Here is a 25,208-nt window from a genome sequence, read left to right on the forward strand (position 1 = left end):
GAACTCAAACATGAGGCATTACTTTCTTCAGAGTATAACAAACCTTTTCATCTAAGAGTATAATGAATGTAATTCAAAGTTAGTTATTGCAAGAATAAACTATGGGTTCTTGTCTATCAACTGTTTCAAGTATAAAACTGTTTTATAGAATGGTATATAATCTTTATTTAAAAGAATATTATAAATACATTGTTAAGTAGACAGCTGTGATGGCAAGAAAATTTTCACTGAAGGCAAAATATGGTTTTGTTTTAGTGACTTCCATGTAACTTATATTAACAAGCTGCAAACCATTCTATGTCATCTTTGTTGTACTGAATGTTAGGAAAAAATTTACAGTAGTTAGTACCTAGGAAAAAAAATACCACACCGAAACTTTTACACAATGTCACAACTTAGTGTGCTAATGTAACTCAACCTGTAGTTAGAAATAGAAACAAACCACACCATAATAATGAATACAAGCTCTGCAATAATATAAGCCAGCAATGTGAGAGAAAATAAGAATGTGCATATTCAGTCATTTTTCCCCTGATGTTTCTGCAGATCTGCATCAGTCTGTGGAGTGATAGCAGAAGAGTCACTGCCTTTGCAGGCCTTAGAGATGTGCACATGTTCCTAAACCAGTAACAAGTTCACAATCAACAAGGGACTGTTGATTGTGATTACCTGAGAATAAATAAATGTGATGAACTGACAGCATAATTTGCTATTGCTTATGATCCTGATCTATATACACAGGCACAGTGGCTGTATAGTACATTCAGTATCTGGTGATTGTATTCTAAAAGTTAATGCATTTACAGGAAAGGCTGTTATGAGACAATTTGTCTTCATAGTAGATTGGTTTTGGGAGAGATTCAGTGTCAACAGTTGTTTAAGACAGTAAAGCAGAGCTGCCATTAATTTCAAAAGCATTGTGTTGTAATATCAGATATACTTGGCCAGATGCAGGGAAAAAATTCTGAAGAATGTTATTTTGGGCATGCAGATGATGGCTATTGCTTTGTCTTTAGTGAATGTGAACAGGCTCATTTGGACAATGTTTGGATACTTTTTACTCTGCTTCCTTTTCTGGCTTGGGTTCTGCTTCCACTTCTACCTCTTCAAATTCCTCCACATCTGCAGTGGCATCCTGGTACTGCTGGTACTCGGACACAAGGTCATTGGTGTTACCTTCTGCTTCAGAAAACTCCATCTCATCCATGCCTTCCCCCGTGTACCAGTGGAGAAACGCTTTCCTTCTGAACATGGCCGAGAACTGTTCGGACACCCTGATGAAGAGCTCCTGGATGGCCGTGTTATTGCCAATAAAAGTGGCTGCCATCCTCAGCCCTCGTGGCGGGATGTCACACACGGCCACTTTGACATTGTTAGGGATCCACTCCACAAAGTAGGAGCTGTTCTTGGTCTGGATAGACAGCAGCTGCTCATCCACTTCCTTGGTGGACATTCTGCCCCTGAAGATGCAGGCGACGGTGAGGTAGCGCCCGCGGCGGGGGTCGCAGGCTGCCATCATATTCCGAGCATCAAACATCTGCTGGGTGAGCTCTGGCACCGTCAGGGCCCGGTACTGCTGGCTGCCCCGAGCTGTCAGCGGGGCAAAGCCTGGCATGAAGAAGTGCAGGCGAGGAAAGGGCACCATGTTGACAGCCAGCTTCCGCAGATCCGCGTTCAGCTGGCCAGGGAAACGCAGCGAGGTGGTGACGCCGCTCATCGTTAGGGACACCAAGTGGTTGAGGTCCCCATAGGTGGGATTGGTGAGCTTTAATGTCCTAAAGCATATATCATACAGAGCTTCATTGTCAATGCAAAAGGTTTCATCTGTGTTCTCTATCAGCTGGTGGATGGAGAGGATGGCATTGTACGGTTCCACCACCGTGTCGGATACCTTGGGTGAGGGCACGACGCTGAAGGTGTTCATGATCCTGTCAGGATATTCCTCTCTGATCTTGTTGATGAGGAGTGTCCCCATGCCTGAACCTGTGCCACCACCAAGGGAATGGATGAGCTGGAATCCCTGAAGGCAGTCACAGCTCTCACACTCATTCCTGACCACATCCATGACGTTTTCAATCAGTTCAGCACCTTCTGTGTAATGGCCCTTGGCCCAGTTGTTGCCAGCACCTGAATTACCTGTGAACAGAATTACAGAAAGAACAGCCAAAAAGTTAACGAGAATTCTGAAAGGAGTTCCATGGGACAGTTGCCTGCAGTCAGTTTGCTGGCAGTGTGCTGTCCATACCATGGATAAAGTTGTCAGGTCGAAAGAGGGGGCCGATTTTGCTGGACCGGACACTGTCCATCGTCCCAGGCTCCAGGTCCACCAGGATGGAACGGGGCACGTATTTATGGGCTGGAACAAAACAAAATGAATGCATGTAATTACTGCTAGAGGTCAAAGAAACAGGCTTACAATCCACTCTGGAAAGTCCAATCCACCTATATAGTGGTTTAGGGGTTTTGTGGGTTTTTTAATTACTTATTTTACCCTCCCTCTTGGGTCTGCTGAGCACTTACAATAAGCCTCATTGAAGTACACGTTAATTCGCTCCAGCTGCAGTGGTGAATCCCCACGATAGTTCCCAGTGATGTCAATCCCATGTTCCTCACCAAGCACCTCCCAGAACTGCAAAAGGAAAGAGGTACAATGCACGGAGAATGATTTATTTATTTTCAGCACAACATGTTCAGCACCAGCTCTGGGAACTGTGCCTGAAGCAGGGGATGCTTTGCCATGTACTTACCAGATCAGAACAGGGATCCTTGTCTACCCCTCCCAAATAAATTCAGGGGAAAAGTTTAGCAGACCATTTATGTTATGCCCACACACTAATAGGTGGAGGGCCTCGATTTGTTCTCTTTATAGTAAAAGAAAACTGATATTAATTTAAAAGTTTAAATAACAGTTACTACTTGGTATGAGCTTAACTAAAAGGTTGTGGGAGTGTGGATTAGGGAGAGTTGCTTTGAGTCCTGTCATGCACGAATAGGACCATAGCATGACAAAGCTGGCACAGGCAAATTTGTACATCAGCAAGGCTTTCCACAAACAGCTGCTGGTCCTAAACACCCTATCTTGACACTCACATGGATGTGTTCTTGTGCTGGGCTCTTATCTGGGCAGCAGCCACAGCAGTGTTCATGCAGTCACACCCACCCACTGTAATGACCAGGCTATTCTAATATTAAAAGTCTCCTGGGTTAGCATCCAGTCCCATTTTGAGTGTACAAATACACCACTGCCAACTTGTGCATGTTCCATGCTTCATGTTCCATTAAAAGGAATCAGGATGAGATTTGTGGAAGAAAAAAAAGGAGGAAGAACACAACAGAACCATCCCTCAACTATCCCATGTCTTAAAAGGTCTTCCAGCCCAAACCAGATAATTTTTTGACAACTTCCTACTTATCAATTAAAAAAAAAAAAAAAAGGATGGACATCACACAGCATGAAGTAATTGAGGGTTTTTTTACTCCTAACCTAGAAAGTCAGCAATAGTGACTGCCCTCTGCGTCACAGCATGCCAGTGTTTGAGCTACACAAAAATACTCCAAATGACATCTGTCTCTCACAGGAGGCCAGTGACACTTTACACACTCTTAACACAGGTTATGCTGTTGATTAATATGATCCCATATGATCTTTAAGGCCCCTTCCAACCCAAACCATTGTATGATTCTATGATAATGAATAAAATGTGGCAGAGTTGCTGCTGCATGGCTGAACTAAAGTACCTGTAACACAAGTTCACAGCCCTGGAATTACTAGCTCCATCACTTGTCCCAGTATTTTGCAGAGTGTATGAGCTCCCCCTGGGAATATGAGTCCCAGCAGGAATGCTCTGGAGCACTTGTAATCACTGTGCCATGGCTATTGCAAATGAACATTAAACTTTGCATGAGGAGCAAACCCAGCTTTTGGCTTTTCATACCAAAGTACTCAAGTTCCCTGCTAACATGCTATGCTTCCCATCATCGAGTTAACAAGGTAATTGTTCCCCCCCAAAAGTCCCCATCCATTGATGATGTTTGCATTGCTACCTCTGATCTCCTACTAATGATCAGTGTTGAAAAGAGACCTTACCTTGGATCCAATTTGGTTCCCACACTGGCCAATCTGCAGGTGCACGATTTCACGCATTTTGTGTGGCTCGGACCTGTTGGTGGCTACAACCTCACCAGGGCTCTCCAGCTGCAGTCCCCAGAAAAAGCCCTCTGCCTGCTGCTCTATCAGCTACACCCAGCACAGCCCCGCCCCAGGGGCCCTTTTATACCCGAGGGACTGTCACTCAGCCAGCCAGGGGAGTAGCCAGCCCCAGGCATTGCACCAGGAGCCAAGGGCCTCTTTACTGCCTGGGTACAGGTACAACAGAACAGGTGCATCGCTGAGTGGCTTGGAAAGCAACATTGTCACATGCACCCTCTCACAATTGATTCCAGTTCTCTGTGCAGCAGTGTGATGCATGAATATATGTGCATATTCTAGTTGTGTTTCATTATTTTATATTAGACATAATCTATATACAAATGTATGTGCATATCTAGAGATTATAGCCCAAAGTGAGTGATCTTAATTTATTAAGCACATGTGCTTCTGCAACATAATTTAAATTTTAGCATCATATGAGTCATAGAGGACAACACCCATAATAAAAACAGTAACAACTTGTGAGCAGGGGCCTCCTATAATCACAACATTTAGTGCATTGCAAGGAAAACTCCACTAACAAGCATTATTCCCAGTGTCTGACTGCATGCAGGAGGGGGACAGGAGCAGTAACAAAAAATACTTTGTAATACATAGATAGAACACTGCACTCTCAGTGATGCATGGTCCTTAAAAAGTTATAAGAATCCATCATTTACAGCCAAAACTTGAATTAACTTGTGGCTAGGTTGCACGGATGCTCTTTCTCTCTCCCTCTCTCTCTTCATTTCCTGACATTAAGAAATAACTGCATTTCTAATATTTCTTAATTTCTTATATCTCAGATGTACTTCAGACCTTGCCAGGAAAATGTTAGAGGTGAAAACTCCATTCCACTGAAGTTGTCTGAAGTGAACTGTAACATTCACTGAGTGAAACATCTCACTGTGTTAAAGGAAACTATGTGAGGCAGAACAAAACACAACACAGTCATGTTTGGCTGCTGATAACCAGGACCAGTATCACTGAGCAGCAGAAACCCAGGATGGACTAATTTCTGGAAGCCTAGAGCAGTTTCATTACATATCAAATGACTGCCACTGCCTTGCAAGTGTTCCTTTTAAGGATGGGGAAAGGAACTATAATTAGAAAAGCACCTTAAATTATTTAACATAAAATGGTGACTGACACTGGCTTGACTCACTGAAGGTAACTACTTTGCCACTTGATGGGTTGCTAGAGATAAGGAATTTCTGAACTTCCATATTGTTCCAGAAGAAAAATCGGCTTATTCCAGGCTTCCCCCACTGCTCAATGACTTCCAGTTCTCCCACCAGCCAATGAAGAAACAACTGCTCCTAACACAGAGTTCAGCACCAGAAGCGCATTGCAAAAGAGTAGAGAGCAAACATCCTGTCTGCCATGCTATGAGCATACTCAGTAGGGAGCAATAAAAGGAAGACTTTGAGTTCAGGTAGATTAATTTTGTTTCCTTAAAACACAATCATTTTATCATTTTACAAAAGATAGGTATTCTCTAAGCCATTCAGTTTACCCAGCAAGATATGCAAAAGTTCTGTCCGATTGCCACATTCACAATATTTCCCACAATGGTTTTGGATATTCTCTACAATTCCCTAAGAGAATTCTGAAAAGGTTATTTGGACATTTACTTTAAAAGCAAATCTCATTTTATTTATGCACATTTCATACTTGTTTTCTCCAACCATCCTTAGCTAAGAGCAATAATGGAGATCTGAGCTGTATATTCAGTTGCTGGATTCTGAATGGGAGCTGCCTTGACACAATGTCAGCAGAGAGATGCTGGCACTAAATAAATACTCTTTAAAATATGCAATGTATTCACAAAAGACGCAGCTTGGGAAGAAGAGGCTGAAGGTGCTAATTCACTGTCCAAAAATATGACAAAATAATTTCAGCAATAAATATATTTGCTGAGCACATCTCAGAAGGAAAGGGGAAAAAGAGAAGTGAAATAACTATGCAATCACTAAATAGGGGTTTTTCCTCTTGCTGAAAATAGCTCCCTAGAATCATGTGCCTCCTCTGAAGTGCTTCCTTATAGAGTCTTAAAAATTCTGGCACATGACACCAGGTAGCTGAGATGCTTTGTGAAGCAGATGTGAGTTCGGGCCTCTTTTCCCTCTCCTTCCCATCTGCATTTCTGTGAACCTCTAAGTCTGACTTTACCCCAGACCTAGCTTATGAGGGGCCTGTTTCTGTGTAGATTTAGTTGCAGGCCTGTCTCTGCTCAGCCCTGAGAAGCCCCAAGCCTGTTAACAGCCCAAGGCACTTCCCAGGAACGGCTGTGGCACATGTGCAGCTGCAGATTAGCAGAGTCACTGGGGAGAGAGGGGACTGTGCTGCATGAGCTGACTCCGAGGGACTTTTGGCACCGGGGAGATTAGGAGCAGCCTGGCACTGGGCACAGCTATTACAGCTGTCCTACAGTGTCTATTATCAGGCTGCCCACTGCTTCCAGTGCCTCCCGAGCAGGCCCCAGATACCACAGCCCTGGAGATGGGTTTGAGCTGAGACCACAAAGAAGCCAGGCTTTTGTGGTTATGGGGCCTTTTGTTGTTGTTTTTGGTTTTTTCATTGATTTTTGGTCTTTCTGCTGCAACCCACTGGCGAAAAATATGCATGTGAAGGGAGGCATTCTGGGATGCCTTTAGTTTTTAAAATACAGTTTGCTTGGGAGTGTGGCTGTTGTCAAGGCGGACATAAAAGCCACACTAGTAAACTATAGTCAAGAAAGGTAGAAAGATTTTTTATTTTTTCTATTGCTATTCTTATACCTTTTCACAATGGCTGTGGCCTAATTTAGGATTAGCTGCTTTGCAAACAATGACAAGGCTGTCTAACAAGCAATGACCATTCAGGCAGTAAACAACCAACTATACAAGCAAAAGTATAGTTGCTACACATTATCTACAAGCTCTTCTTTGTACACTCTCAATATAACATAACAAGAACATCCTCCCCTTGTGTCCAGAACATCTTCTCTTATTAATTATCTTCTTGGCCTTCTCTGTAGGTTTTACTAAAGCTTCAGAATTTCACTGTAATATTCTCATGAGTAAATTCTGACTGGTTTCAAGTCTGATTCTGAGAGATTGACAGTCCAGCTGTCAATCTCCTCATGGGAGGAACTGGCTTTTCAGAGTAGCAGAGAAGATTGTTGAGAGGAAAGCCTATTCAGTTTGAGATAAGCCTGGCTACAGGCCATCAGGTAATTTTAGAGAGATCTGTGTATGGCTACCAGACGAGCTGATGCAAGTCTCAGCTAACCTGGGCTAGCTGCATCACCCTTAGGAATGCTACCAAAAAACATTGCATTGAACACACAGGCTTGGTTCTTGCTTTGCCATTTCTTTTGGTGCATTGGTTCCCAGTGCCTCAGTTTCTCTATTCATAGTGTGGACCTAATAAGCCTCAGGCCTTCTACAAAAAGTGCTGAGAGCTAAGGAAGAGAAGCTATGAGGGGAGAACTGTTTGTGGTTTACTAAACCTGTTTATCAAACATGAAAGCTTCTAGCTAATGTATGGAAAGGAGACTGGTAATCCATTCACACAGTCACTAGAACCTTCTGCAGGAAAATTAGAAAACTGTTTTTACTATTGATTAGATCTTCTAGCAGATAATAAAGAATTTTCAGATGTCTGAACCCTAAGGAGCAGCCGAGTAAATGGACACAGGCCTGTGTTTCTTTGCTAATTGTAGCATTAAAGGGCTTGAGAAATTCAGAACTTGGGACCAGGAAAAAACCACAACCAAACAAAAAACCCAGTCACAGTCGCTGGCCACAGTGTAGCACAATGCTGAGGTGTCAGACCAAAGGTAAAGAAGCCTGTAACAGGGCCTGTCCCAGATACAAGTCCTCTTGTCACAACGCATGTGATCAGATTTTTGAGCGTGTGAGCTGGAAACGTCACTGGGCGCTGGGAACACGGGATCTCAGTTTGTTCCTCATCCCCAAGAGATCCACCGGGCGGCCTTGGCGGGGGCTCAGCGGAGCGCAGCCCGGCACAGGCCGCTCCCCGAGGGCTGTCCCCGCCCGCCGCAGGTGAGCGCGCCCGCCCGGCCTCGCCCCGCCCGTCCCTCCGCGCCTCCCGCCGCCCTTAAACCCCGGTGCCGGCCATACCCCGGGAGCCGTCGCTGTCCCAGCATGGCCACGCTGCTCCAGCCCCTCATCCTGCTACTGCTCTGCGGCTGCCTCTGCCCGCCCGCCCGCGCCGGGCTCTACTTCAGGGAAGGGCAGCACTGCTACAAACCGGCCCCGCGCAAGGCTCCCGGACTCAGGTGAGGTTGGGCCCCTCCCGGGTCGGCGGAGAGAAGCGCTGGGCAAGGGCTGGGCAGGCACAGCCGGGCTTTGGGGGGGGCCCGCGGCCGCTCCGGCCCTGCCGGGGCTGGGGAGCGCTGAGGGGCTGGGGGGGGGGGGGGGGGGGGCGGTCACGTGGCCCCGCTGGACACTCGCGGCCTCCTTACGAAACTCGGTGAAATCCGTGGTTTTAAAAAAAACACCCGCCCGTCCTCCGCCCGAGGATGCCGGCGCTACTTCCTCGTCCCGTCCCCCTGCAGGACGTACCCCCGCCCGCACGAGTACCTGGACGTGTCGGCGCTGCCGCAGAGCTGGGACTGGAGGAACGTGGACGGGGTGAACTACGCCAGCACCACTCGGAACCAGCACATCCCCCAGTACTGCGGGTCCTGCTGGGCCCACGGCAGCACCAGCGCCTTGGCAGGTACGCTCGGGCTCACCTGCCGGGCTGGCTCCCCGCTGGAATCGGGAGTTTTCGGGAAGCAAAGGAAGTTTAGCGTCAGGTTACTGACAGCTGGTAAAAGGTGCTAAATCACTGCAGGGACTAACGCAGCAAAACCGAGGCTGAGATGTCTGTGAATACACCAGAACAGTGGGGATGCCCACGGTGAAGGCAAGGAAGGTTGGTTTCAATAGAAAAAGCAATCAGAGTGAGGCTGCCTCCACCTTATCCAAAGGGAACAAGGAGGAAATGCTGGTGTGTGGTTAAAAACCTGTGTGCAGAAGGAACGTGGCCATAGGTCCTCCCAAAGTGCTCTTCAGGTCCTGGGGTAAGAGCTGGGGTTTCTGCCCTCCCCTCGGAGGTGTGGTGATGGCAGCAGCAGATGCAAAAAAGTTGTCAGGTCTCCTTCCCCTTTCTGGTACCTCAGCCTGCTGCACTACAGCAGGGGCTCCCTAGCCATGCTGGGAATAAGGAAATGAAAGAAGTTGCCTCTTGTCAACAAAGGAGTCCTGTCATTCAAATGAACCGACCACTACAGCAGACACACAAATCTGATTTCAGCAGGAATCTTCCTATTGGCCTTTTTCTCAGTCAAGGGGAAGCAGTGGTTTGCTACAGATGGAGAAGTAATGGCTCTAGAGAGAATACCTGATTTGCATGCAACAGTTACGTGCTGGAGAAGCACTGCTTGCACAGGGAGGCTGTAGGAAATTTACCTGTGAAGTAGAAATAGAGGAAACTGGGGAGAAGGGGGAAGACAAGGCAGGTGTGAGCAGACAGCAGGAATCATGCAGGATAGAGTCCTAGGCAGTACAAGGATATGGACATGTATGACACCTGCCAGGATGGAGTGAAGTACTAGGATAGGTAAAATACAGCAACTTGCAGAAGATTAGGCTGGGATGATAGCTTCTAGTTCTGTCAAGAATGTTTGAATGTTGTTGGTACTAATAGGATTTAAAGTATTACAGTGGCAGCAGTTAAGGCTATTAATGCAGAGAAGCAGTTTATGAATACTCATCAGGAAGCTTTTCTGCCAAGTAAGCTGCTTGTTTCTGACAAAATAAGGCAGCAGGGTGGCAGTGCCTGTCTGAGATGGCAGGATAACAGTGAGATGCTGATGTAACAGCAAGGAGATCACTCTGAAAGCCTTCTGTTGCATTAAGACTGTCTCTCAGAGACCTGGGCTCCACAGGCTTATGTTTATGCATGGTCTTACACATAAATCTCTACTCCTGTAAAATACTGGTCAGAGCTGTTTTTATGATGTGTATTTGAAAACTCTTTGCTGTCAAAGTCAGGAATCAGATCCAGAAGTTTTCAGTTTTCTTTTAAATTAAAAGAGGTCTAGGGCTCTTCAAGGCTTTAGATAGATCTTACTCATCTGCATGTTTTTGCTGAGTTTTTAATGGAAAAAAACCCTCCTAATGGAAACCCACAATAATAACTCAGCCTCTGATTTGCATTAGGTCATGCTGTGTTCCTCACTGCAGACAGCAGAGGCTTTTCCAACCACAAGTGCTGCTGTCTGCAAACAGTTACAGGTTCAATGAAGAGGAAGCAGTTTCAAAACCAGTTGCAGTGTGTAGCCACCCATGCATGCCAGTCACAAACCCCAGTTTCTTATCCTTACAGACCGAATCAACATCAAGAGGAAAGGTGCCTGGCCTTCTGCCTACCTGTCTGTCCAGAATGTCATCGACTGTGCTGACGCCGGATCCTGCGAGGGCGGGGACCACTCCGGGGTCTGGATGTATGCCCACGACCACGGCATTCCCGACGAGACCTGCAACAACTACCAAGCCAAGGATCAAAGTAGGATGTCTCTGCTTTGTTGTAGGATTTCTTCCCAGGTTTAGTGTATTCTTGGGTTTTCAGAGTAGTGGTTCCTGCCATTTGACTGACAGAACAGGTTTTCTTTACGGGCCTGTGTGTGTCTCCTACTCCAGACAGACAGTGTAGCACTAAATCATGCTCAGGCAAGTTTGCACAGCTGGATTGCTTTAACTTAATCTCATAAATCTGTGACACACAATCTCTAATGTACTGAAATATTTACAAGTGTCACCTCAAGCTGAACAAAGGAGAAATTTAACCTTTGGCTGGTCATGTATGACTGGAATGGTTTCTCTATGTCTTCAATGAGGCACTTACGAAGTAAAGAACAGTAACTGGTGACAATAGGGACTTTAAATGTGGTTTCCAGAAAATAATTGGGTTCACCAGAGAGAATATGTATTAATAATTACTCTGAAGTTATTAATATCTGCCTCAATTGAATTATAAAAGCTTAGTGTCCGACTATTACTTCATTTGAAGAAAAGCAACCTCCTGCAGTGGTACTCTCACCTCTGTTTTATAGAGTGTAAGAAGTTCAACCAGTGTGGAACTTGTGTCACTTTTGGAGAATGCCACGTGATCAAGAACTACACTCTCTGGAAAGTTGCTGACTATGGATCTATCAGTGGAAGAGAAAAAATGATGGCAGAAATCTATGTTAATGGGCCAATTAGGTAAAAAAGAAAATGTTTATATACTAGTAATATAGGGAGTGAAATACTTGAAACTCAGTGTACATTTTCACTCTAGTACATGACAAAGTTCTGCACTAATATGCAGACTTCAGTTTGTACATAAACTGAGCTCAGAATTCAAAATGCAAGAAAACCAATTGGTTTTTAGCCAGGTCCCTGCCCTGATCCCCTTGTATGAAAACTTCTCTGTTTTCTTACAGCTGTGGCATAATGGCTACTGAAAAGCTGGATGCCTACACGGGGGGACTGTACACTGAGTACAACCCCTCACCTACAGTGAATCACATCGTGTCTGTGGCTGGCTGGGGAGTGGAGAATGGGATAGAATATTGGATAGTTCGTAACTCCTGGGGTGAGCCTTGGGTAAGGAGACATGGGAACACGCTTTTGACTTTGGAGGGAAGGTGGGGTTTGTCACTTGCAAAGCTACAGTCTGTGGATATAGAAGTTAGAACTGTCTTTGAACTAGACTAGTAGTTTAAAAATGAAACCCAGCTAATCTGAAGACAAGAATATTTGGCCAAAGCTACTGGAGTAATGTCAGCTCTATGCCAAATTCTACCTTTCAAGGGTGTGCAACTCTTGTTACGGGCAACTGGAAGTTGCTGTTAGTTGTAGGGAAAAATCCAGTCACATACTAAACTGGATGAGTAGGATCTAAATTGACCAAAGCAGGTTGCTCCATATGAATCCAGGGTTACACTTCAGCTTGAGTGAATTCCTACATTCACTTAAATTATCAGCTTTGGCAGAGCAGACAAAACATACAATTTCTACAGTTGTGTTTCCTAATTTACAATGCAAATTAATTCCTTTACAGGGTGAAAGAGGGTGGCTGAGGATTGTGACAAGTGCCTATAAGGGTGGAAGAGGAGCAGACTACAATCTGGCTATTGAAGAGGACTGTGCCTATGGAGATCCTATACTTCCTTGATTCTACATGGTACACCTTTTTGTTTAGGTGCTTTGTTTGGAAGCTTCCTAGCACAACCTCTTTTTGTTTAAAGAATAGTAGCCTAAGACTCTCACAGTTCAACACCATCAGGCAGTTCTGCAAAACTAGCCCAGATGAAACATGCAATGCCTTCAAAAAATACAGAACTGCCTTGAGATAATTATTTACATCTTGAAGTAACTCACCCGTGAAGGAGTTGTCTACCTTGATGCACAGTATTAAAATCACACTGACTGAATTACAGCATCTGTACATGTAAATATCTATTTTTTTAAATACAAATCATGTAGATGTACTGGAAAAGTATACTCAATATTTGGGTCTAGAGCTTATTTTAAATGCTCTGACAGTACTAACCAAAGATGTTGCAATGATGCAAAAGCCATGGTAAGTCTGGACATGATAAATTCAAAATATTAAACCCTCTCTCCTGGACCTCCTGGTGAAACAGTGGTGTTGGAAGTCTCAAATGATGAGGTTGCTTTTATCCACCAAAATGCTATAATGGGAATTGACCAAAAGACAGTCTAAACACTTCCTAACTAATTAGTCTTGTCTTTGCTCAAATTTCTTGCTTTAATATGTGATTGTGCCCTTTTCTCCTGAAGAGGCAAAATCTAAATTGCCATAACCCAGAACTCGTCACTAATTTGACAAATCAGTGCCATATCCAATGTTACTAATTGGCATTGTTAATTGCATTTAATAAACATATTTATCTCTTATGTGACTGGGTATTTATTATAAGAGCTTATTAATGCATGTGGGTAGTTGTTTCCACCTCGATGCTGCTGTTTTCACTGGTCTTTTTCTTGTGAAAGGCCTGATGGACACGTTTATACAGCAATGATGCTGCTTCAAACACCTGCGTATGAACATGGTCACAGCATCACAAAAGGTTTAACACGTTAAAAATCATCTCCAGGGAGCAGTGCAGAGGAACTGTTTAGAGGAAGTGATACCAAGCTGAACACGGAAAAGCAAAAATAAATCTTGTTTAAACTGCTGGCAAAGTTGCAGTGATTATCACCAAGAGCTTGTACAGGGCTGCATCCTAAATTGCCTATAGGGTGAATAGTTTCTGTTGTTAATGTTACAATTTACTTAAATTATGAAGACTAGGTCTCATGCAAGTTTAAATGGTGAGAGTTAGCTGGAATAATAGTAAATCTTCTATTCAAAGATAAGCAACTTTTGCCCTGTTCAGGTGACTTCATTTACATCTAGCGGGACTTAGAATTTCAGTGTCTTTTAGAAAGTAGGTTCTTCAGAAAACAAATGTGCTTGGAAATGCAAAATATGCTTGTTTGTTTAAAAGTGAGGGGTGGAAAGAGGAATTCAGTCCCATGAACAATGAGTCCTCTTAATGAAACTGAAAAACATCGCTGGAAAAGAACAAACACCTTTATTTAAAGGTAAGTTATATTGTTGGGTGTATCTCTCACTGTTTGGCATCAGCCAGGACAGAGTAGAGATAAGTATAAAAACAAAGCCACAACAAACAGTAATGAAATTTCAGCACACATTCATATTTTGGGACAGTAATGACACGGTAATGAAACTTACCAGTAACCATCTGATGCATCTATTTAGCAAAAAATAGATTCTGAAAGGTAACACACTCCCATAGAATTCATCTGTTAATGCAAAACTAACCTTGACTGTTACAACTCCTCTTGTGTTACACAAAACAGGGTTTTTGTTTTCATGTAGGATATTCAGAATTCTAATATAATGCCAAGGGGAGAAACAGGCATTAGGGCTTTGCTGCACCACAGAGCCAATCCCACAAATTCCTGTTTTTTACAACTTGCAACATCAAAGCCTAGAGCATTCAAGACCTATTCAGAGAACTATCTGCAAAGTGTTTTTAGTAGGAATTGCCTTCCCCATTCTTCAGATTTTGTTTATTACACAAAGAATCAGTGACAAATTCTGCAAGTAACCAAAATAATGTTCTTTCAAATAAATCTGTTTCTTGATATCCATCCTCTTCAGAACATTGATTTATATGGATTTGTGTAACAACAGAAAAGCCTTTGGTATCCTTCCATTTTCCAAATGACAGGAACAGTTCTCTGATATGAAACACAAGCACTCCTCTGATAAGAACTTCAAGGTCACTATGCAAGTCAAGCAAATGCCCTTCAACCTTTTCCTCCATGCTTTAGGTTTGTTGGTTGTGTTGGGTTTTTTTTTGCTGCTGCGTTGCCGAGTTTTAGAACCTCACTGGTGGAGAGCATGGCAAAGCAGTGATCGTGAGCTCTGTCTGCATTCTTGATGTTTTCCACTGCTTAGTTCATCATAATAAAGTTAGATTTGCAATGAGCTTAAAAGGAGAGAAAAAAAAGAGACAGTTCAGTACGTTACTATGATTCTCTGATTTATATAATTGCATATGGATTTCTGCATTATGTAAATAATTAGGATTTTAGGGCCTGGACAGATATTTTTGGTTTAGGATGGAATATAATATTATGACAGATGACTTTCCTTCCTCTCCTTTCCCTGCTGCCGTGCTAGTTCCCAAAAAGCAGTATTTATCTTCACTTTCTTCACTACTACCCACAGATTCTTGATTACAGGAAAATTGCTAAACACAGGCCCCTAAAAGGGAAGTTGTCTGTGAAAATAGCTGGTTACTATTTTTCGCAATCTTCCTCCTAAACATTATTTGCAAGCTGTAAGAGACACAAATGCAAGCAGGTATGCAAGGAATAAATGTGACTTACCTATGAACTCAGTGACAGGGTCATGTTCACCTTCTGTTTTTATAGTGCCTGCAATACTTTCATTCTCCAAGATTGGAAGAAAAAGCTGCACAAAGTCTGAGGTATATGGAGGAGCAATCACATCGAGCACCTGAAACAGCAGACAAAAACTGATGATTCTTCCACTTACAGGGGTAGGAGGGACAAGATTTAATTCACATACCAGTTTTGGAAGCATACAAGTAGCTGTACGGAGAACAAAAGGTCCTAAGTGCAAGTAATTAATTATGTATTCTTGTGGTACTCTGTTGAGCACCTTATTACTTCCAGAAGTCAGGATCAGTAGGACCAAATCACATCCTGGTGAACACTGAGACATCGCTTAGAATCTGACCTGAACTTGAAGTATTTCTGAATAGCCAAAACACATGCAGCTCATTTTAAACTTATCTGCAGTAGTTTTTGCTGCTGACCTCTGTCACAAAGTATCTGATGAGTGAGATGTCCGTGTCCAGCTTCTCCAGGCATTTGCGGATGTAGCTGACAACAGGCAGCACGTACCCTCGGCTCAGCAAGTGAACCATCCTGTCCAGGAGAGTCTTCTTCAACTCCAGCTGGTGGTGCAGGGAGGGAAGAGCCAACACATTAGAACTTCCTCTCAAAGTGTGCAAGTTTAATTTATTCAATATCTGCCATGCTACATTTTAACCATTTCTAGATTAGAGCTCTTGGGAGAGCAAAAGCTGTTGAACTGGGTAAGAGTGACTGATGTGAAGTAGCAAAAACACAGAATCCTCTGAGAATCACCTGCTCCATCACATCCAGCTGCGAATGTTCTGTTTCAAAGAGCTTGACAAGAAGTTGTAGGACTTGGGGATGAAGAAGCTGATGGCATGTACTAATCTGCAAACACGACAGCAAAGTGACATCCTCAGAACCACAATTTAAAACACAATGCACCAGACGAATTTACACTGATGTCCAGTCCCAGATAGAAATTAATTTAGAAAAGCATTCCATAATTTCTTTCTATGATGCCCAAGTTTTCCTAGCATAAATAAATGCTGAGCTGACAAAACCAAATAATTAATGCTGAATAGATTCATCTCTGCATATTTACTGCCTTACTGCAAATGACAGGCACTCAGTGCACTGGGTATTACACAAGAATCAGAACTGTTCTTGCTCTCCAGCCAAGTTTTCTAGACACTCTTACCTCATCCAGCAGCGCCAGGTGAACTGGGGTGTGATCGGTCTGCAGCTGGAAGTACCGTGGTTCTGACACCGTCCAATCCACCCACTTCAGGACACCCATAGCCACCACCGGGAACCTACAGAGAGAGAGAGATCACTTTAGCACAGCAGCAGGAAAAATAAACGCAAGTTTTATTAAGAACCCAAAGTAATCTGCCATCTTTCTGCACTGGCACAGAAAAATATGTTCTGCAACCCAAGAAGGACAAGCTGTGTGTGAAAGATGGGATTTATGTCCTCATGAAAGATTCCCAGCCTCTCTGCTCACCTGATGCACTGATAGAGAGTGCTCAGTTCTGCAACCAGCTCTGATGCTCCTTTGTTCTCATTGCAACACAGATTGTGAACGGTTTCAATGGCTTTTGAGGTCGACTTGAGTTCATCCTTGTTGATGCTGACTCTCTTGTTCTGCAAAATTATTGCAATGTTTGAATGCAAAAGTTGCAGATGCTTTTGGTTATTTAAGGAAAGGAGTTGTAACCTGCAATAAGCCTAGGATTGTATCCGGTGTCTCAAAATTTAGACTCGCACGCAAGTTTAAGAGAATTAATTATGAGTATAAGGATGTTTGCTTTATTTATTTCTCAGTGTACTCAGACCTTCGTTTGATCAGGATCGACACTTTTTAATCACCTCCTTTGCAGGCAGGAACATGTCATATTAAAATAAGTAAATCAAGCTGAATACATTATTTTAAACCGAGCAACTTCACAACCATGTATTTTCTTCAGCACGGGCAGGCTGCTGTAGGTAAAAATAATATTATTCACAGAAGGGAACATTACCTTTTTCCACATCTCTACAACACTAGCTGCATATGCCAGTATGTGGATATATTTATGTTTGTGATCCTGGTTGATCTTAGCACCTGGTTTAAACAAGGACTGCATGAAGAGGTCCAGAAATGCAGGCACTCGAATCTGTGAAGAGAATGAACAGTTTATCAGAGCCTGAGAATTATGAGACGTGACTAAGAATGGAGTTTTTGCATCTGATATACCTTGCATACAGCCAGATAACACATTTTCCTTTAAGAATACATTGAACAGTTTTCTGAAGAGATGCAGACTTTTGACAGGGAAAAAAAAAGGAAAAAAAGGCATCAGTTACAGACTATATTGCTAGAGTATCAAAATCTTGCCTTTTGTTACCAAAACCCGTGTTAGTACATATCATTTAATTTAGTTACATGTAAAAAGACAACTCGGAATGATTAAAAAAACTCCAACAAAAGTACCAATAACCTAATGCAAACCAGAATGCAAGTAGTGGTTTCACATTTAGACATTACCTACAATTACCTACACCCCTCACAGAGGGGTGAGTGCTAATTTAACTTTTGTGTCCATACAACACTTAGCACAAGGCATCCCATTTCCAAGTGCTATTGTACCAGAAATAAAGTTTCAGAGGTTACAAACAGGTAACTACTGACCAGTTCTACTGGAGGTGGGTCCATGCTTGTAAACATTTTGAAGAGGACAGTGATATCTGCTGGATTCAGAGCTCCTTTGGACAGCATTGCCCCAAGAGCCTGACAAGCTCGGGGGTAGGAGGCTGCAGTACCCAGTGCTAAGGTGATCTGACTGGCATCATGGCCTCTGCAGGAAGAGAAACACAAACACTGACTTATTCTCTTAATTCAGATATTTTAGATGAAGTCTCACTGAGTCAACAGGGCATATTCTATGGGATGTAATGCCTTAGGGTAATTCCAGAAAATAGGCTTGTGTTCGCCTTGTTTATTTCCAAAATGTTCATAGAACAATAAAAATAGATATTTCTTAATAGACAGAAACTTAAAAGTCTTTGCTTTTCCAGTTTCAGGTCTCCCTGGTACAGCACACCGAATTTTTCTGCTGTTCCACAAATTCAAGCCCCGCTACCAGCCCTGTACTGTTTCAGCTAAAAATTCTCCTTTTGCTGGTTAAAGGTAATCAAGAATGAGCAAAAGCCAGCAGAGTTTACATATCCTGGTGAGTTACGTTTCCCTGATCCCACAGCCGCCGCTCACTTCTCATGGGCGTATCGCTGAACCTCCTGAGCGATCCGTCGGACAGCGGAGCCCCCCTGCTCCTCCTGGGCCAGGATGGACATCATGGATTGAGCAAAGAGGTACGTGTGTTCTCCATGGCACACCATCTTCTGTGAAAGCACAGCACAAACCTCACCAGTCAGTCAGCAACAAACATCCCAGTGTGTTTCTGTGATTACATTGCCGTGAGAGTAAAGGGGAAGAAAAAAAAACAAACAGCAAAATTGCAAAGGAAAAAAACCCCAAAGGAACAGAGCCAAAAACCCAACAGCCAAGAGGAAAATACAGAACAGACTGAAACCATGCAAAAAGAAATGGCTGAATTGAGAACTTCACTTCTTAAATGCCAAAATTGAGAGGAAAATGTATTCTACTTATGCTCAGTACTTTCTCTGCAGTATTTAAACACTAAGAGAAGTTCAAAGCCCTCTGAAAATCATTGTGCTATTTCACAACACAGAACATATGCTGGGTTGATTCAGATGGCAACTTTCACACGGATGTGGATCATAAAAGAATGATTTTCATTTGTCGAGGGACTGACGAGACTAATCTTTAGATCTTGCAGTAAATGTGACGGACAACATTTCTACCTACACCTTTTTACAATACATTTGATATATGTAAGAAGTGTCACATAAGCAACCCAAGGAATTTTTGGTCACAGAATGACCAAAAAGCATAAATTTCTAGGTTTTAACTCAATTATACGTTCTCTTCATAGGCTTTTGTAGAACATCAAGATTGGCTACAATCCCACAGTGGTCTGTATCTCCTAACCAGAGAGCAGAACACTTCTTTTTCCACATAAAACGGGAAAAAACCCAAAACCCCAAACTTACAGCAAACTCAGGGAGGTTTTTCTCAAGGTTTTCTTCTCCTCCATCTAAAATTGTTGCCAGAGACGTACGCAGGACTCTGGAAAAAACTTCTAGTTGCTGACATGCTGTTGAAACACTGGTTATTTCCCCCTGATACCCAGCATCAGATATAAGCTATAAAAATAAAAACATCACAGAAATCGTGTGTTATTTACAGTTGTATTTCTCATATCCTAACAAATCTAGAAGAACACAGAATCTACGTTGCACCTCTGCATACACTGACTGGAATTCATATTGTGGTCTTCAGAAAAGGAAACCAATAAAGATGTAGCAAAAATAAAGCATAATGATGTAAAATGTAGCAGAGCACAACAAAATATAATGTTCTCTTCTTTTCACAGAAACATAAAAAACTGACTGAAACGTTCCACTGCAGCAGAAATCCAGAATTTTCGAACAGATAGTAAAGGAAAACAAACAAACAAAAAGAAACAAAAACTGAAAAAACAGTACTTCAGACTGGGAAATTACACTTACTGCAACCTGTAGCACAAGTCCTCCCACTAAGGCATACTTTTACTAATTAGTATTAGCACAAATACATAAAAAATACAAGCAAGACCACAGCTAATATTTAGTGCCAGAACAATTAGCCCTCTATGGATATTCTTATTTATTACACTTAAGTATAGTACCTTCACAGTAAAATTAAGCATTAAACAATCAGGATGGGCTTCTGCCAATTTGTAAAAAAGATCTCTCCACGTGGTATGTGCTATCATTTGCTCAAGCCAGGCTGGAGTCTGAAACGATCAGAGCAACAGACAGAAATTTAAGAATATTTAGCTGTCAGGATCATAAAAAGCAAGGCTTTTACCTCTCACAAGTCCAGCAAGTTGTTCTACAGAGCTTTATTACAAAGGAGGATGCATTCCAAATTTCCAAGTTCTCTAAACCTCTGAGGACTCCAGTGAGATAGAGCAGGTTTTCTGAAACCAGCTGTTCCTTTGAGCTTTAAGGATTCAATTTCCCTTCCCCCACCATCCACCACTCCATCAGATGAAGGCATCTAGGAAGCATCCACTGTAGAGACAGCAACAGAGATTCCATGCACACCTCTCCTTCCTCTGTAAAGATGGAATCTGCTTTCCGAGGGTCAAAGTGCTTGATAAGTAAGCTCTTTAAGTGGTTCTCTACAGTCTCCTGGACTTGCATTGGCTCAACACCTGCACAGAAGGAATAAAACACTTGGCAGATGCAATACAGTCCAATGGAACGCAGCAGCAGTACCTCACATTTTCCAATGAGAACAGAAACTACAAAATTTATCAACACAGAGAAGATGAGAGGAGAGCCATCAGTTCTACTACAGAGCCACGCTGATACAGGTTTACAGATTCTCCACATTTTTTCCCCAATGCTAAACTGCTTAGGATCTCAGGCAGGTCACACTAGTCCCTTTCTCTTGCTCTCCTCATCAGACACACAAAAAGCAATGCCAGTCATCCCCAGGACTGTTACTGGTGTGACACCAAAATGCAGGGGTATCTTAACCAAAAAAGGGATACCAGGGCTGGGGCACAAACCCACATTACTACACACTAAAGTTCATCCTTTTAATATACTGATTATCAGTACCTTTGATAGTATTCTACAAAATAACATACAAATAGCAATGAGCAGTTCTACATTTCTGAATTCATAATATAATAATTCTGGTAATGTAATAATGATAATATAATTCTATTACAAAGTATCAAACACTGTTTATACTGTCTATACAACAGCACCCTTGCCCTTTGAATGAAATTTAAAGGAAACTATAATTTATGCAGTTGTTTAAACTATAAAACCTTTTATAATGCAGTTTGCTGGCATTTCATCAACATATTGCTTCATTTTTCTCCAAGTGCAATAAACCTATTATTACAAGAGATTTAGCCACACACAGGATGACAACTTTATAGCAATCCACTTCCTGTGTATGATCAAATTTGCCACAAATTCATTTATTTCTGATGGAAGAAAGACTGTAGACCCAAATTACACTGTATCACATATCATACCTGTCTGAATGAGCCACTCTGCCAGCAAATTGACAGTCTGTGCCACTGCAGTGTAGTTTTCAGAGAGGAGCTGGATAACATTCTCTGGAGATCCTCCTGCTTGGAAATACCTGATGAAAGGATCACAAAAGAACACACTGAGTCATATTAAAACTAAAAAACAATCGAAGTCTAAATTTAAAGGGAAAACAACAGCACCATTTATATATTTTCACACATTTCCATACAAAGTGACACCTCTAACACACCGTAACACACATCAGGTTACACTCACCTCTTTAATGTGTTGAATATAGACGGCTCCATTATATAGTCAGGGGTTGAAAATTTCTTCAGGCACTCCTGCTGGACTTCAGCATCATCTTCTCCCTCCCCATCCTCATCATCTTGCTGTTCACAAGCACAGTCAGGTCAGCCTCCCCTGTCCCGTTTTCCCCCACACTCCCACATTCAGGCTCTTTTTGCCCACAGCATCATACACACCTCGGCTCAGCACCGCAAGCGACCTGCACCGCTGACAAACAGCGATTATAACGGAGAAGGCACAAAAACCAGCACCGCCTTCCCCCTGTTTAACCCCGGAGCCCCGGGCCCGGCGCACCCTGGCCTCCTCCCCTCACACCCGGCCCTTCTCGCCTCAGCCCGGAGCCCCGCGGTGGAGCGGGAGGGCCCGGGGGACGCTCCGGGAACCACCCGGGGGTCGCTCCGGGTCCCTCTCGGGGAATACTCCAGGATTCTCCCGGAGGATGCTCCAGACTCAGGGAAACGCTCGGGGTCTGTGCCCAGGGGTCGCCCCTCGCCCCGCTCCCCCCGGCTCTCACCGCGCCCCCGTCCGCCTCGCTGCCCCACTCGGCCGCGCTGCCCTCGAAGTAATCGGCGTCCTCCATAGCTCCCCCGGCCCGGCCCTCCCCGCCGAGCAGCCGGAACGGGCGGGGCGCCGCGGAATGGCGGCGGCGGAGGCGGGGCCGGGCGGCCCCGGGATGGCGGCGGCTGAGGGGCGCCTCAGGGTAGGGTGGATATTCCGGGCAGGCTCTGAGGGGAACCGGGCAGGGGGTTACAGTAGCTCACGGGGGAAAGGAACCAGTGGAAATTTAAAATCAAACTGCCGTGCAAAGCCTCCCAGCGTAGCAGCAATCGGACGGGAATTGCTAGGGAAGAGGGGAAGAAAAGGGATGTGGGCATCTCTGGGCAGAGGAAAGGTGCTGTGAGAGCCACATTCCCTGTTCTGAGGCTGTTCTGTAACCAGGCAGGGCAGGCTGTGAGACAGGATTTGTTCCCCATCCACAAAGCTGGATCCCAGAGCGCTGGCTGTGCTCACCCTGCGACCCTTCCTGGGGAAGCTGAGGGGAGACAGCGGGTCAAGAGGGTCCCCAAAGAAGGGAGGGACAGGGAATTAGAGACAGATGGACAGGGGGCAAGCCTACAATGAAAAACTGATCACATAATCAGGCCTCAGGCAAGTAAAGAGGCATTAGTGAGACCATGTGAGAAACAGAGTCCCTTTGTCTCTTCAGATCCACGCAGTTGTATAAGAGTTCAGCTGTGAGAAAGGGGAGGGTGAGGGTGTGTTCTGGGATTTGGAGGCCAGCCAGGAGTTTTGCTGATTAATTATTTAAAAGGTCCTTTATTCTTATTCAGTTTCTAAGTGAAAAATAGTAAAAAGAAATTACATTGTCTTCCATGCATTGCTGGATAAGAAAGGCCAAAAAAAAAAAAAAAACCCTCTTCAGAAATAAGTTGAATAAGCTGTAGGATTTCCAACAGACAAAATTCTTGTTCAAATGTGGTCGCTGTGCTAATCAAAGGATTTGTTGCACTTTGAAGTTCAATACCGAAGATGTAGCCCAGTACCTGAACTGCAGCACAGCGCGAATTGTGCTGTCGTGTGCTGCCCTACAGTGGTGAAGCAGCCCTTCCTGAAACACTGCTCCAACATTGCAGAGAGCCCGGGATAATGCTCTTTCTGCTCTGCCAGCAGAAAGGAAAAGAGACGTTTTCGGAATAATCGACACGGATTGACACTGAGGCACAGGGGACGCGTTTTCCACTGCAGGCAGGGGAACAGTGAGGGACATCCCACTGCCTGTGGAACCACCGGTCATTTTTTATGAAGGACAAACAGGGACTGAAGTGACAGGCTGAGGCTGGGAGCCAATGGAAATATCCTTGAGAAAAAGTTTTTGGCTCATCTCCATTTGGTTAGCAGGCAATTTCCATCCCACAGACGTGAGAAATAATAGTGAACTTGGAACAGACAGTGTGATTACCCAGTCAGAACTTCCTAAGAAAGTACCAGACCTGAATTTAATCCATCCCAAACCAAGAAAGAAAAAGTATTTTCTGAGAGTCTCGTAAGAAACATCTCTACACCTCCTGTGCTTCATCATTTTTTTTTTGGCTTGCAATGAAGTTATAAGATGTGTAATTAGGTGTAAGACAAGTTCTCTGGAGGTGACTTAAGAGTAACCATTATAGTACCTTAACAGAAGATTAAAAAAAATTTAAAATTACAGAAAAAGTGAGTCCAGGACTTAACATTCCAATGAAACTGAATGGGAAAACCACATGAGACTTCATGAGGCTTAGGAGGAGATCCTGGTTCTTTACAGAAAGTTCAACTAAATACACTTTCTATGACAATTTTTATTTAGGTAGGAGAGGCTTCCTTCCCACGACCAAAATTTGCTGTGCATCTCCTGGGCAGGACATTTGGATCTGCAGCCTGGAGAATTTCATTGTGCTGGAGCTTACGGCCTGAAACAGTCTTAGCCTCAGTAAAGCACTTCCAGAGCAGGTAAAAGTTTTGTCTGGTGACAAGAGTTGAACTTGTGGGACTTCAGGTGGTAATTACACTACAAAACTTCCTGCTTAATTGAGTAGAAAATGGGAACAGTCCCCAGAACCAACTGCCATTAAGAGACATAGTGGTATTAGACATCAGTGATACAATTTCAGTGCCTGAATCTTAAAACTAGAAGGGTTTTTGTATTTATATATGTATATCTCTTTATTTTGATTGCGGTAACAGAAAAGGATTTTTTTTTTTTTTTAATATATAAAGAATGAACAATACTCAAAGCATTTACTTTCAACTTCCCTTGAGGAGAAAACTAGGGATCTGTAACAGCCAGACATTTGCTGAATAGCCCTTTGCAGAATTGCAATATCCAAGCTTGCCTCACTTCAGGTCAATAAATAAGAGGTAAAAACAGATTAAACCAAACAGTTTCAAGATATCACTTAAAATGTGATGAAATATTTAATGTACCAGAAATTGATTTTGCAAACTAAACCTTTACAACTTTGAATGGAAACAATGCTGGTTGTCTCTTGGGTTTAACTGCATTCCCCCATATGGATTTGTGTTTTACAAAGTTTCAGGAAAATGTTAATGAATAAAAGCACTTAGATTTACCTGAATGTCCCTGAAAGGTTTTATTATGCAGCAAATTAATTCAACAAATTTTTAGCCGAATGCATATTTGACTACATTTTATGTGTAAAATATTCTTGAGTGACAATTTCTATCTAATGAGATTTTGATGAGGCAGAGAGCAAATTTTGAGATAAATTTTGAGACAGAGAAAATCTGGAACCCAGTAAATATCCAGTGAAGGTCAGCCTTGGTGTCTCTGCTGCATGATTTGAGGAAGCAGTAAAGGCATTTTGGAAAGTGAATGTGTGTGAAGAGCCAGATGTACAGGAACATGGAAAACTACATCAATGTTTCTTTTTGTACCTTTTTTTTTTTTTAACAGAAGAATAAACAAAGTACCAAATGCTCAAGTTTCAATTCCAACTATCAAAATTTGTTCCTTGATTTTTGAGCAAATTATTTAAAAACTGTACTTGAGGATTTGCTACCTAAAGGGCTGAATGTAATACAGCTGACGA

At 43.2% G+C, this 25,208-nt stretch overlaps 3 protein-coding genes and 1 long non-coding RNA gene across 7 annotated transcripts; 2 read left to right on the forward strand and 2 right to left on the reverse strand.

Moving 5' to 3' along the window:
* Positions 1 to 140: 140 nt before the first annotated feature.
* TUBB1 (tubulin beta 1 class VI) lies at positions 141 to 8,399 on the reverse strand. Of its 2 annotated transcripts, none has more exons than XM_048321549.1 (4): positions 8,317 to 8,399; positions 2,521 to 2,629; positions 2,246 to 2,356; positions 141 to 2,136 (listed from the first exon to the last, which is right to left on the reverse strand). In XM_048321549.1, exons 3-4 carry the CDS (start codon positions 2,304 to 2,306, stop codon positions 1,058 to 1,060), a joined length of 1,140 nt encoding a protein of 379 aa, XP_048177506.1. In that variant the 5' UTR covers positions 2,307 to 2,356; positions 2,521 to 2,629; positions 8,317 to 8,399; the 3' UTR covers positions 141 to 1,057. The 2 variants fall into 2 exon arrangements, with proteins under 2 accessions (XP_048177506.1, XP_048177504.1); XM_048321547.1 differs by lacking the exon at positions 8,317 to 8,399 and adding an exon at positions 4,088 to 8,189.
* On the forward strand, positions 8,242 to 13,149 carry CTSZ (cathepsin Z). Its single transcript, XM_048321552.1, has 6 exons — positions 8,242 to 8,474; positions 8,754 to 8,917; positions 10,571 to 10,750; positions 11,298 to 11,448; positions 11,670 to 11,832; positions 12,290 to 13,149. Exons 1-6 carry the CDS (start codon positions 8,341 to 8,343, stop codon positions 12,401 to 12,403), a joined length of 906 nt encoding a protein of 301 aa, XP_048177509.1. The 5' UTR covers positions 8,242 to 8,340; the 3' UTR covers positions 12,404 to 13,149.
* Positions 13,150 to 13,810: 661 nt separating this feature from the next.
* Positions 13,811 to 22,242, reverse strand: NELFCD (negative elongation factor complex member C/D). 3 transcript variants are annotated; one of them, XM_048321545.1, is made up of 15 exons: positions 22,136 to 22,242; positions 21,589 to 21,704; positions 21,315 to 21,424; positions 20,365 to 20,474; positions 19,944 to 20,051; positions 19,267 to 19,419; positions 18,404 to 18,534; positions 17,825 to 17,990; positions 17,175 to 17,309; positions 16,658 to 16,797; positions 16,352 to 16,466; positions 15,943 to 16,038; positions 15,609 to 15,749; positions 15,157 to 15,286; positions 13,811 to 14,753 (listed from the first exon to the last, which is right to left on the reverse strand). In XM_048321545.1, exons 1-15 carry the CDS (start codon positions 22,199 to 22,201, stop codon positions 14,719 to 14,721), a joined length of 1,752 nt encoding a protein of 583 aa, XP_048177502.1. In that variant the 5' UTR covers positions 22,202 to 22,242; the 3' UTR covers positions 13,811 to 14,718. The 3 variants fall into 3 exon arrangements, with proteins under 3 accessions (XP_048177502.1, XP_048177503.1, XP_048177501.1); XM_048321544.1 differs by lacking the exon at positions 13,811 to 14,753 and having other exon boundaries at positions 14,773 to 15,286; XM_048321546.1 differs by lacking the exons at positions 20,365 to 20,474; positions 22,136 to 22,242 and having other exon boundaries at positions 21,589 to 21,682.
* Positions 22,243 to 22,274: 32 nt separating this feature from the next.
* Positions 22,275 to 25,113, forward strand: LOC125334579. Its single transcript, XR_007207175.1, has 2 exons — positions 22,275 to 22,321; positions 23,966 to 25,113. It is a non-coding gene; the product is annotated as an uncharacterized LOC125334579 (long non-coding RNA).
* The last annotated feature ends 95 nt before the right edge of the window (positions 25,114 to 25,208 follow it).

Source organism: Corvus hawaiiensis, chromosome 17 (genome assembly GCF_020740725.1).
Source record: "Corvus hawaiiensis isolate bCorHaw1 chromosome 17, bCorHaw1.pri.cur, whole genome shotgun sequence".
Taxonomy (NCBI): Eukaryota; Metazoa; Chordata; class Aves; order Passeriformes; family Corvidae; genus Corvus; species Corvus hawaiiensis.

What these genes read in the sequence shown, in the direction of transcription:
- TUBB1 (XM_048321547.1), bottom strand. Translation starts at nt 4,144, where the DNA reads ATGCGTGAAATCGTGCACCTGCAGATTGGCCAGTGTGGGAACCAAATT. An exon ending in GGAACCAAATTGGATCCAAG is followed by an intron (nt 2,630 to 4,087) that starts GTAAGGTCTCTT and finishes TTCCTTTTGCAG; the next exon opens with TTCTGGGAGGTGCTTGGTGA. An exon ending in ACCTGACAACTTTATCCATG is followed by an intron (nt 2,137 to 2,245) that starts GTATGGACAGCA and finishes TTCTGTTCACAG; the next exon opens with GTAATTCAGGTGCTGGCAAC.
- CTSZ (XM_048321552.1), top strand. Translation starts at nt 8,341, where the DNA reads ATGGCCACGCTGCTCCAGCCCCTCATCCTGCTACTGCTCTGCGGCTGC. An exon ending in CGCAAGGCTCCCGGACTCAG is followed by an intron (nt 8,475 to 8,753) that starts GTGAGGTTGGGC and finishes GTCCCCCTGCAG; the next exon opens with GACGTACCCCCGCCCGCACG. An exon ending in ACTCCTGGGGTGAGCCTTGG is followed by an intron (nt 11,833 to 12,289) that starts GTAAGGAGACAT and finishes ATTCCTTTACAG; the next exon opens with GGTGAAAGAGGGTGGCTGAG.
- NELFCD (XM_048321544.1), bottom strand. Translation starts at nt 22,201, where the DNA reads ATGGAGGACGCCGATTACTTCGAGGGCAGCGCGGCCGAGTGGGGCAGC. An exon ending in TCTTTACAGAGGAAGGAGAG is followed by an intron (nt 20,052 to 20,364) that starts GTGTGCATGGAA and finishes TGATCGTTTCAG; the next exon opens with ACTCCAGCCTGGCTTGAGCA. An exon ending in ACCCACCTCCAGTAGAACTG is followed by an intron (nt 17,310 to 17,824) that starts GTCAGTAGTTAC and finishes TTCTCTTCACAG; the next exon opens with ATTCGAGTGCCTGCATTTCT.